This window comes from Columba livia, chromosome 2, assembly GCF_036013475.1.
Source record: "Columba livia isolate bColLiv1 breed racing homer chromosome 2, bColLiv1.pat.W.v2, whole genome shotgun sequence".
Lineage (NCBI taxonomy): Eukaryota > Metazoa > Chordata > Aves > Columbiformes > Columbidae > Columba > Columba livia.
The window spans coordinates 63,394,746-63,407,150 of record NC_088603.1 but is presented as its reverse complement, the minus strand read 5'-3'; the positions used below and the strand labels follow the sequence as shown (position 1 = coordinate 63,407,150).

Genomic DNA, 12,405 nt, shown 5'->3' with positions numbered 1-12,405 from the left:
GCCCCATTCACCAGCACTCTCTGGGCCCAGCCCTCCAGCCAGTTCTTAACCCAGCGTAGAGTACGCTTGTCCAAGCCATGGGCTACCAGCTTTTGCAAGAGTATATTATGGGAGACAGTGTCTAAGGCCTTGCTGAAGTCCAGATAGACCACATCCACGGCTTTCCCCTCATTCACCAGCTGGGTCACCTGATCATAAAAGGAGATCAGGTTGGTCAGACAGGACCTGCCTCTCCTAAACCCATGCTGGCTGGGTCTGATCCCTTGTCCATCCTGAAGGTGCTGTGTGATTCCATTCAGGATGATCTGCTCCATAACCTTGCCAGGCATTGAGGTCAGGCTGACAGGCCTGTAGTTGCCAGGGTCAGCTCTGCAGCCCTTTTTGTGGACTGGGGTAACATTGGCCAATTTCCAATCATATGGGACCTCCCCAGTGAGCCAGGACTGTTGGAAGATGATGGAGAGCGGCTTGGCAAGTTCTTCTGCTAGCTCCCTCATAACCCTAGGATGGATCCCATCTGGTCCCATAGACTTGTGAGGATCCAGATGGCTCAGTAAATCACCAACTATTTCCTCCTGGAATACAAGGGGCCTATTTGGCTTCCTATCTCTGTCAACCACCTCCAGAGATGAGTTGTCCTGAGGGCCACCTGTCTTACTGGTAAAAACTGAGGCAAAGTAGGTATTAAGTACCTCAGCTTTCTCCTCCTCTTTGTTAACTATATTTCCCTCAAAGTCCAACAGAGAATGGAGGTTTTCCTTGCCCCTCCTTTTGTTATCAACATATTTGAAGAAGGACTTTTTATTATCCCTGACAGAATTGTTTAGCTGACAGACAGTTTAGTTGACAGGAGGTATTATACTCAGGGTCAGTTACTTCAAGATGACATGTCAGCTTAATGCAGACAAAGTCTTGGTGAGCACAGTTAACAACCAATAGCTGCGTGATGCAAGACAGGGCAGTGCCACATCAACAGCTCAGTGGTTTCCATTTGCTGCTGATAGCCAGGGAAGGTTTGTTAAGTGTACATAGCTCCTTGATTAACCACAGCTGATGACACAACACAGGTTGTCTGTCACCTGCAGCTCCAGAAGAGGGAGAATATACAAATTTTGCAAGCAGCACAGATCTGTCAGAGGTAGGTTTATAGCAGTAAGTGGAAACAAGTGAGCAAGGAATGGTTACTGTGTTGTACAGTTGACTCTTGTATACTCTTGCCAAGACACATGAATAATTTCTTGGTGATACTTTGCCTTTCCCTCCCCTACATGCCTTAAAGAACCACCACCTGAAGCAAAACTTCCACTTCTAGGGAAAGCTTATGTTGTAAGTCCTACAATTCAAATGCAGACTCCCCAATTTAACCATCTCTGACTTATTTCCACTGTAAACAACTAAAAACGTTTATTTCTTTCAAATCTAATGCACAGGTTTAACCATAATTTTATACTATCTTCATAGCATCTTAACAATTTGTTTGTCAAATCTATTGAAAACTGGTTTGTTTTGTTTTGGTTTTTTGTTTCTTTCATTTTTTTTAAGAACATAATTTGCTGCTCTACTAGGTCTATTTCTACCTAGCAAGGAGGGAAGTCTTCAGACCTGGATTTGCGTGTTGGGCTTGTTTGTTTTGTTTTTAAACCACCACAAACAAACAAAACCACAACACCCAAACCAAACACACACCCAGAATGTAAAACTTTTTTTTTATTTTCCAAAAGAGTGTAGAAAAACCTTTGCATTGTAAATTTAGTCCAGTCTCAGAACACTGAAATTTCCAAGCTCAAAACACTGAATGTGTAACCATCAAACAGAATTCAAAGAAACAGTGCTCTGCATCAAGAGTTGCATTTGCCAAGTGCAGTCAGTGATGCTTCCAAACCCAAAAAGAAATAAAAACTGATAGCTAAGCTGGACACAGTTTTAACTATCTGAAAAGCACTAATTAATTTTTAAAAAATCAAAGCAAGATAGAAACTGACTTGATTTTAATTAAATGTATCCCTCTGTCTCAAATGTGGACATGATTTTATTTTTTTTTTTTTTTTTCATCAGAAAGCAAGATAGGCCAATGATTAAATGGTAGCAACCTACAGGAAAGGCACTATTACGAATAGTAATTTCATCTGCAGGTTACAGAATACTCGAAGTCTGCTCTTGCACCAGAACTCCTGTCTTAGAGCCCGACTTGGTACTCTGTCTACCATGACCAACCTTTAGTTCCATCCCTTGTGCCCTATCCTCTAAATTCAAACCTAACTATTTTTTCCTTCTCCTGTCACAGGTAAAGCTAGTAGCCAAAGCACTATGAATACAGGAAAAACAAACAAACAAAAACAAAACACAAACAAGACACAACACAAAAAAAAAAAACCCCAAACTTCTCCTTTTTGCTAATTTCAAAACTGTAATTCTGGAAGAATAACTGCAGAAAATCTGCTAAGATTATCTGGCATATAATCTAGCACTTTTTTCTATTGAGACGGCATACAAATAGTCCTCTTAAGGTATGTTTGCCTTTAATAAAACACCTAAAAGATTTAGTGTCAAAACATCAGAAATTCTGTACAGGTAGATTTCCACAAGCTTGTAACTTCAGTATGTTTTCAGAGAAGTCTCTTATTACCAAGCCAGCTCTCCTGTAAAATTACAAGCTTCCTCAGCACAATGGACAGAATTTAGCTTCTCATGAGGAGATATTTTGCAATTCTACATACATTTTTGTAGATAAGTGTCTATTTCGAATGTATACATATATACACGCACATTCGTGTGTCCTTTTTCACAATTTTAACAGCATTACGTGACATATACGCACTCAAAATACCCACATTCCGGCAACTCCTAGAGAGGCCCCTTGCAAGAACTTGCACACTGCACCTGGTCAGATCAGAAAGCATCTTGAAAACAAATGGTACTTTACCTTCCAAGAGGAGACTGCTGTTTCCCAGGCTTGTAAGTTTGTGATGAAAGCAACAGTTCCTGAGACAAGAATGGCTTGCACTTGCAGTGTAACACTTGGCTGAAAACACTACAACTGTGATAGACTTCTGCAGAATGTGGATCTCAGTGGGGACCACAATGAGAACCACCAAGTTGAAAGATAAAAATCCAGTACTGTCTCAGTTTCTTTTCAATGCAAAACCAAGAATATTTGCACAACCAACTTCTCATTCAGCATTCAGTGAAATATCTCTTGCAAAAACTAAGACTGTGGTAGCAGATATTTTCCAGTATTATGACAATTATTATTACATATATGAGACATATATGCAAACGTGGAAGATATTTTAAAAGCAAACAGATAAAAATGCTTACCCCCAAAGCTGGCAATCTTTGTGTGCAACTGACAGCAACCTTCAGTTTCCAGTCTGTTTCTCCATCGAGCTGGTCAGTTCGAATGAAACATGACCCTTGAAGTTATAGAGGGATAAAAACCAATTTTTTAGATCTCAAAAAATTCAGTTTGAGTTAAAAAATTTAGAAGAGTGAAAATAAAGCAATTCACAACCATTTCTAAATAAATGTGCTACATATAAAAAGATTTATATTTTGCAATGTCTGTGTGCTTTCTTCTAGGAATGCTCCAGATTTCATGATAGCACAATTTTTCTAATAAAATTAACAATATGCCTGTTTATGGACAGGAGGGGAAATCCTACTTCACAAGTTTCTTAACATTTTCTAAACAGGTTTCCAAATGTTATCAGCAAGAGATACAGCTTCACTGGCTGAAGTTGAAACAGGTTTAATTTTATTTTTCTTGATGAAATTGTGTCACTTGTACAATTCCAACACAACAGAACAATGAACTGATGCCTGTGATTTTTGTCTCTTTGCTGGTATGACCCATCACAGCTTGCACTGCTGACAGTCTCCTGGCTTCTCTGATTTTTTTTTTTTTTATTTTTTTTTTTTTTAAATGAATCCTTAACATGGATACCATTCAAAACAATATGGGTCCAAATGTATTATATTTAAATAATTTTGAATCAACTGTAATTGACAAGGATGCATGGCTAAAAAAACCTGACAACACATGCACTGTACTTAAGATACAAGGGAAGCTCAAGGTAAAGACTAACACATACTGAAGAGAATCAGTATGCTGGACAGGTAGAAGACCAGTATTCAAGAAATAGAAAATCAAGACCACTGCAGAGCCTCCTCCTGCCCCAGTAAGTAGTTTGATGGATATGACCAAATCTGGAATATTACATAGGTCACTAATGCCAGATTTAAAAAAAACTGCATACAAACATTGTAAGCCTATTAAAACATTTACAATTAGCTACAATTTCCATCTAGCTGGAAGGCTTTAAAAAAAGGTGGTAAAATTTTAGCAATACGCTTCACAATTGCTACACTAAAGCAAGCTTAAATATTTCTTAGGTAATAATTACAGCTTCCATTACACTATAGCCTAACAACTGTATACACTACTGTTACTGTGTGCTATGAGTGTAAAATAAAAATAGATTTTTTTTCAAGTTATTTGTAAACTTTAAACGATGTGTATAGACATAGATGTATAGATACCCATCATTCCTTCTAAATTTCAACCAGTCCAATAAAAACTAACAAAGTAGTTTCATCACTAGAAGTGATATAGTAACAATTAAACTGAAAAAAACACTGGCAAATGAGTTTATCCAGGTTTGAGTCTTCTTACACAGACAACAGGACAATGTGCTAGAAGCTTTGAATCTAACAGGCAATATATAAACAGCACTTATAAGTGAACAAAAAATTAAAAGACAGCTTCTTTTATAGGACACATGGACCCTGTTGTGGGCAAAATCTAACACAACTTGATGTTTTATTCATCAAGGTCTGTAAATTAAGCAGTTTAATGAGCTAACGGTCTGAAAGCACATGCCTGAGAAAGAAGCCACCTGAAATTTTATGTGACTAGAAGGTAGCATTATATCTGACTACAAAGTAGCATTTTTGTATAACGGTCCTGAAAAGCTTGCAAGCCTTCATGTAACAGCTGTATTTAAATTAAGTGCATACTAAGTAAACAAATCTTTAAATGTTAATGTAAACAGATCTCAGAACACACTATCACAACTAAATTTCACCGAAAGCTCAGAGCTACAAGCTGCAAAGCTGTATCTAAAGTTCTTGAAAAGCTGATTCTAAGTTGTTGACAGGATTCTTTATGGGTTTCCTTCTAAAAATAGAATACTATAAAGCACTTTTTGAAGAGTCCAATGACATACACTGCATTATAATTAAAGGCGAGTTACCTAGGAACACCTAGAAATACCACCATTTCACTGCATGTTCTATCCATAGCATAGATGAGCCTACTTTCCATCATACTTTTCCTGTACAAGACATTTCATGGTTCTCTTTACCCTTCCTGTCAATAGCTGCTCTCTTCCATCAACTTAATTTGGAATTATACTATAGATCAATGCAGTTCAAGACCAGTGTGGCTCCTGTGAATGGTTGACTGCACATATATTCATTTAATAGAGCTCACACTATGACATGTATTGGCCAACTGCATTTCCTCTCCACTTCAGCAGTTAATTTCATCAATAACTTATCTCATAGCCTGTTTCCCTTTTATCCAGAAAAACGGACTGCTTTCTGCCAAGTCAGCTTCCAATAGTGATCACAACAGCGAACCTGAAGCAATACAATCCTCATCTCCACCTCAAATACTTCAGCAGATTTGACTACGTAACTTATACTATGAGATACTGATTTTAAACCTGTCTTAAATAAGTTATAAACATGAGAGATTAAACATTTAATTAGAAATGTATAAAAACAACTCTTCACCCCTACCAAGCTCTTGGACCCATAAAAACCTAGATATTCCAACACTGTGCAGTGTGTGGAAATCACACATACTTTACCTTTTGAAGGTATTTGAATCAGCAGTACATAAAACTTCTAAAAATCAAAGTCATCTAAAAAAATAAGTACTGTGACTGCTCTGTTTTGAAACGCATGGAAGCATTGCTCCCTCCCTCTCCCATTCACAAAAATTTAAAAAAAAACCAACCACACAATTTTTTACTACTTTTTAACTGTACGTCAACAGAATGTTTTAGATCAGTGTTAAAATCTCTTACATTTCTAAGCTGAATATGAATTGCAAAGAAAAAATAAAATCCATACAAACATCAGGAATTGCCATTCCCTCGGAACTCAGTGATAATTCTTGAACTTGACAATTATTTCACAGCACATAAAGAATCAGAGTTCTTTTTTTTAAGTTCTGTGCTGCTTACAGGACAAGTCATGAAGTATTTTAAATATTTACCAAATCACAGCTTTTTTAAAAAACATCCATACTGAAGATAAAAAATTTCTAAGAGGATATAAATATTTTTTCATAAGGCTACATATAAAGGAGAACGAATAAAATTAAACTTTTAGCTTTATACAGTGAGGGCACTCAGATGGACTTTTCCCATAACAATACACAGTCATTCAACATTCGTGGACAAAGGTGAACTTTGGGAACATGTCTGACTTATTTCCGATTTTATGATTAATATTTTGGAATAATATGAATTAGAATTTAAGGGTTGATTTAATGGAATTATATTTAAAGAGCTTAATCATTTATCAAAAGTGGTGCAAACTTAACATGAGCACATTTAAACTAATTTACAAGCATGTAATATTCATTTAGCCTAATCAATTGGAGACAGGCATCTATCAATTTAGAGCATGTCCATGCAAGGTGCTGCCCAAGGGCAACAAAACTGATTTTTAAACCATTTCAGTTGATATCTATGAAACTTATAAGCTTAGGGAAGTCCTAGGTCTACAATCTATTTTTTGTGTTCACCTATCCATCTGAGGCCTGTCCAGAAATTCTGTGGAAAAGCAACACCTGCAATACAAATTATGAAAACCATTTTAAGAACCTGAAGCAAGTACATAACATTAAAATGTAAGGATTCATTGCTAACTATTAAGAGACTTCCTGTTTATGGTTATTTCAATAGATTTTATGGTGTTTTGAAAAAGAGGTACAGAAGCTCATATATGAAGGCTCTAATTTAGGGCCATGATATGCCTGGCCTAGATTTATTAAACAAAGCTATGTACTGAATACAGGAAGAATCCTACTTACTCAGTGTGTGCTAGACTTACACCTTTATTCAGAACATACGTGTACATGTCAAATGTGGCTGGGAATGGTTTATATTTACATGTGCATCAGTAACCACTTTTGTGGGCCTGCCTACCTCTAGAAATCCTGAAGAAAAAGGCTCTGAACGAACATTTTCAACCTAAATACAGGTTGTGCTTTTTAGCAGGAGACTGCAACAGGGCTTTTCTTAGTAGCCTAATAGTGTCTTAAAATAATCAGACAAAAGCAAAATATCCTACTAGTTACACAAGTATGGCCTCATGTTCTTTGTAAGGGAATAATATTCTTCAATAATCCAGAACTGAAGAACTGAATCCAAATACCTCAATTCCCTGCAAATCAGATTCTGAAAATGGCAAGGAAAAATGTAGGTAGAATGGCATCATGAAAAGACAGAGCTTCCCCCCTGATTCATAGAATCATTTTGGTTGGAAGAGACCCTCACAATCATTGAGTCCAACCATAACCTAACTCTAGCACTAAACCATGTCCCTAAGAACCTCATCTAAATGCTTTTTAAACCACTCCAGGGATGGTGACTCCACCACTTCTCTGGGCAGGCTGTTCCAATGCCTGACAACGCTTTCCATGAAGAATTTTTTTCTAATATTCAATCTGAACCTCCCTTGGTGCAACTTGAGGCCATTTCCTCTTGTCCTATCACTTGCTACTTGGGAGAAGAGACCAACACCCTCCATGCTGCAACCTCCTTTCAGGTAGCTGCAGACAGCGATCAGGTCTCCCCTCATTCTCCTTTTCTCCAGGCTAAACAGCCCCAGTTCCTTCAGCTGCTCCTCATCAGACTTGTGCTCCAGACCCCTCACCAGCTTCATCACCCTCCTCTGCACTCTCTCTAGTACTTCAATGTCCTTCTTATGATGATAGGCCCAAAACTGAACACAATATTCAAGGTGGCGCCTTCTTGATCATGAAGTCTACCGTTTTGTTTTTTTTTTTTAAAAAAAAAAAAAGAGAAGGTGGGAAAGCACTTGTTTTCCAGGACTGGCCAGGTTTTTTGACTAATAGCAATATGAAAAATTAAGATGGTTTTCTTACTGTAAGAAACTAAACTATCCTACTTGTCCTGTATGCAGAACTTAATTTTCATTTCCCTACGCCCAGTTCCCAGCCAAGAAGAAAGATGAAATGGAAGAGAGAGAATTCCAAATTCAGAGGAAAAAGCCCTGAGGAATAACTTATTCTGGCTAGCATTTAGAACATGGCATGTTAATTTTTATGGAATCATATGAATTAGAATTTAAGGGTTAATTTAATGGAATTATACTTAAAGAGCTTAATCATTTATCAAAAGTGGTGCAAACTTAACATGAGCACATTTAAACTAATTTACAAGCATGTAATATTCATTTAGCCTAATCAATTGGAGACAGGCATCTATCAATTTAGAGCATGTCCATGCAAGGTGCTGCCCAAGGGCAACAAAACTGATTTTTAAACCATTTCAGTTGATATCTATGAAACTTATAAGCTTAGGGATTTCCTAGGTCTACAATCTATTTTTTGTGTTCACCTATCCATCTGAGGTGAACCATCTTAATTTTTCATATTGCTATTAGCCAAAAAACCTGGCCAGTCCTGGAAAACAAGTGCTTTCCCATCTTCTCTTTTTTTTAAAAAAAACCCAAAACAGTAGACTTCATGATCAAGAAGGCCCCACCTTGAATACTGTGTTCAGTTTTGGGCCTTCATCATAAGAAGGACATTGAAGTCCTAGAGAGAGTGCAAAGGAGGGTGATGAATGACATAATTATAAAAATAATTCCACACTTTTGTCCTTCACTTTTCTGCTCTTGCTGTGAGGAATCACTCACAGCAGATGATCTCTTCAATTACACCTATTTAAAAAATAATTTCACTTGTAAAATGCTGATTAGAAGTATTTCCATTTTTAGATTTCACAAGTACATTCAAATCTGTTCCACAGAGCTTTAACAGGCAACCTACTCACAGTATTTGTTACAAATATCAGTATACACAGTAAAGAATAGTATATAAGAAGCCAATTAACAACACAGAAGTTCAGAAAACCATATTTAACTTTCTCTTGAAGAACATCACAGTTAAAAGATTTCTGCTTGCATTTTTTTTGCCAAATATCAGCAAGCTTAAAAAAAGAGACTTGCCACTAAGCACTAAAGAGAACTTCTAGGTATAATTCAAATATGCCATAGAATACATTTTAACGTTATACTGTGCTAAAGATGCATCAAAGGGAAACAAGTATAATTTAATTGTATAGAGTGTTTCAAAAAGATGGAGCCACTTTCAAAGTATAGTGCTTTGAAAGTGGCTCCATCTTTTTGAAACACTCTGTATATAGCAGATGTGCTGGAATATGCAAATTTTACAAGCATATTCAAGACCAAGCACTCCAGTCTTGAAAAGGTATTGTTTTGCCTGCATAAACGCAGGGTTGAATTCCACACTACATTACAGAGATACCATTGAAAAACAATCGTAGAGCGTGTGCACTTAAATTAGTCTAAAAAAAAAAAAAAATCATAAAATTAAATTACATTTACTTTCTATAACATGTAACTGATAAGAATTCATGTCAGTTATTCTTAATCAGAGATAATGCTAAACCACCACTCCACGTCTGGGCTCCTCTCAGTCAAATCCAAATAAATAAAACTATATGTGCCTTCTCTCTCAAGAGCTCTATCCAATGAATTTTTTACAAATGAGAACAACAGCTACAACAAATGCCTTTCAAGGCTCAGCAAAACTGAATTATTAAATCTGTCTGCCTATATCCTATTACAGCCTACTTATGAATACTTGATTTTATTTTGTATAATTGACAACAGTTGTCAGGAAAGGAAGGTTTTAACGGCAATCAAATTAAGATCAACTGGTGTAAGTGTCACAGTGAAGAGTCTGTGTCAAGTGTTGATGAATTAATTGATAGGTCACTGGGAAATAGGCCACAGGGAACCATGGTGTCATAAAAAGCTGTATCTTGCCTGGTAATATTACTGGCCTTCCTGCTTTAAGTCGAAAGCACTGAAAGAGATGGGTTACTAGAATACACCCAAGAAAAGAAAAATGGACCTTGAGTTCGCACACCTAACAGCAGATCATTTACGAACAACTTAATTTTTAAATCATTTATATCACTTAAGTGACTATGTGCATGAAAATTTTAAACTGATGACAAGATGAATAGCAGCACCATGATGACATGTTGGAGTACAGAGTTTCATTTATCAATATAACAAGATGTTTTCAATTATGACAGCTTTTAAGGAGAATAAGAACCCAAGACACCTGAAACATTTAAGCTACAGTGCCATCACATAGGACAACATCAAAAAATGTAGTGGCATTTATACAAGACTGATTAAATTAGTTTTAAAGCATTAATTTCTCTTAAGACCATGAAAGAACTGTGTGTACTTGAGATATTTGATCTGAATTAAGAAACCGATGAAGCAATTGATTAATTGGAATTTAAGCCATCAGTCACTGGATCCATCAACAGATTCATTTACATTCTAAACAATCAGCTGATGGTCTTATAGGATACCATGTATTAATACGCAGTCAATATGATACCCCCAAACTCATCACAGTTCCTTATTGACAAGTACACAGACGCTTTTAAATCCAAACTTGATCACACTGCATCTTTTTTGAATTGCTATATTGATTCAGTACGCTTTAGGAATTTTTATATTTACTTTTATTAAACACATAACGGAATTCTCTTATATATAGCAAACAATGTTCCATGTTAAAAAAAACAAAACAAACCCAAAAAAACACCAAAAAAAAACCAAACAAAACCCACACAAGCACACACAAAAGAACAAAAAAGCCACAAGCATCTATATTCATATTCAAATTATCAAATTCTAACATAGTGATGGATATTATTTTGAGATAAACAGAAGGATACTCAAAAGCATTACTTTATCTTTTCTGTTTAATGGAATGTGATGCACCACTTTGCTTCATTATTCTTCTCTTTATGAAGAAATCCAGTGATATAGAAAAAAGATAATGGGAATTATTTACATCTTCAGTTTAATGACCGAATCAAAAACTCTGCCATACAGCATGCTTAGAACACTGAAAAACTTCTCCCTTCACTTTTCATATAAAAAAAATGTGCAGGAGAACTCAGTGCCCTCCTCAGCTGCCTACACCTCACAAGGCAGGTTGTTCCACCTTAGGTTGTCTACCATTGGAAGGAGAGTCACTAGACTAAAGCAATTTAAGTCTACACAAGCTTCCATCCCAACTCCTGCCACCCACACACCTCAAGCCCCATATGAAAGTCAGAATCAGATCCACATGTGCGAGCCAACCTTTCTGTATGAATACATTAAGACTGATCTGAAGATAGTTTCTAAATTTTTAGTGAGACAACTCTAAAACTACTGCAAAAAATCACTCCTCTTTAGACCTGATAATCAGGACTTCAGAGGCCATGCAGAAATTTCTTTTTCATAATAAAGATGAGGATCACCAAGAGACGTTTTCCAGTTGTTTCAAAGAATTAGCAAGTTAACATTAACAGCTTGCCTAGTAAAGCCTTCAAGTAACAGAAAAACCCAAAAACAATCTAACAGAAAGTAAAGATGACAATATCCCTAAGAAACCATAACAAAGCATCAGCCTTATGAACAGATAGTTTATAGGAAACATATTATAAACTGGTGCTACACAAAGAATTCTTGAGCCTAATTTCTGCACAGGTAATTAATTGTCTTTTATTTTCAAAGCCTTTGACAACATATCCACAGTCTCTCACTTATAAGCATACATAGTTTGTTTGCTTGACTTGCCCTGCCTCTGAGATCTGCTTTGATGATTCTCACCTTCAGCTTTCCTATGCTGTTTCCCAAAACTGGGGGAATTGAATGGGATTGCAAAATATTCAAACTGCTACTCCAGCCAAGCCATCAATCGCTCTGAAATTCTGGGGAAGTACAACTAGAAAGTGGGAACAGGCAAACTTAGGTCTGACACAATACACAACCTCCTTACAGATCAAATTTTTCAACTCTTACTAGTATTTTTTCTTCTACAAAAAAAAAATCGTAAAATATTTCTGTTACTGATTATTTTGCTGCAAATCTAATTAAGCACATGCCTTGTGCTAGTCATAAAAGTACACACAGAAAATAAAATAATTAGGGGATGAAATACATAATAATGTCTTCTAATTAAATTTTACTGACTAATTTTACATCAATGACAGAGAGAATTAGGAGCCTGCCAAGGCCTCCTCCTTCCACTACATAACACTC

General features: G+C 36.3%; 1 protein-coding gene across 13 annotated transcripts in view; it reads right to left on the bottom strand.

Annotated features, from left to right (window-relative positions):
- The window catches only part of ATP9B (ATPase phospholipid transporting 9B (putative)), a 164,539-nt gene that overhangs the window by 95,510 nt on the left and 56,624 nt on the right, over positions 1 to 12,405 (bottom strand). For all 13 annotated transcript variants that reach the window (XM_065052257.1, XM_065052250.1, XM_065052248.1 and 10 more), the window contains one exon: positions 3,319 to 3,413. In XM_065052257.1, coding sequence (XP_064908329.1) covers positions 3,319 to 3,413 — 95 coding nt within the window. The remainder of the gene's footprint in view (positions 1 to 3,318; positions 3,414 to 12,405) is intronic.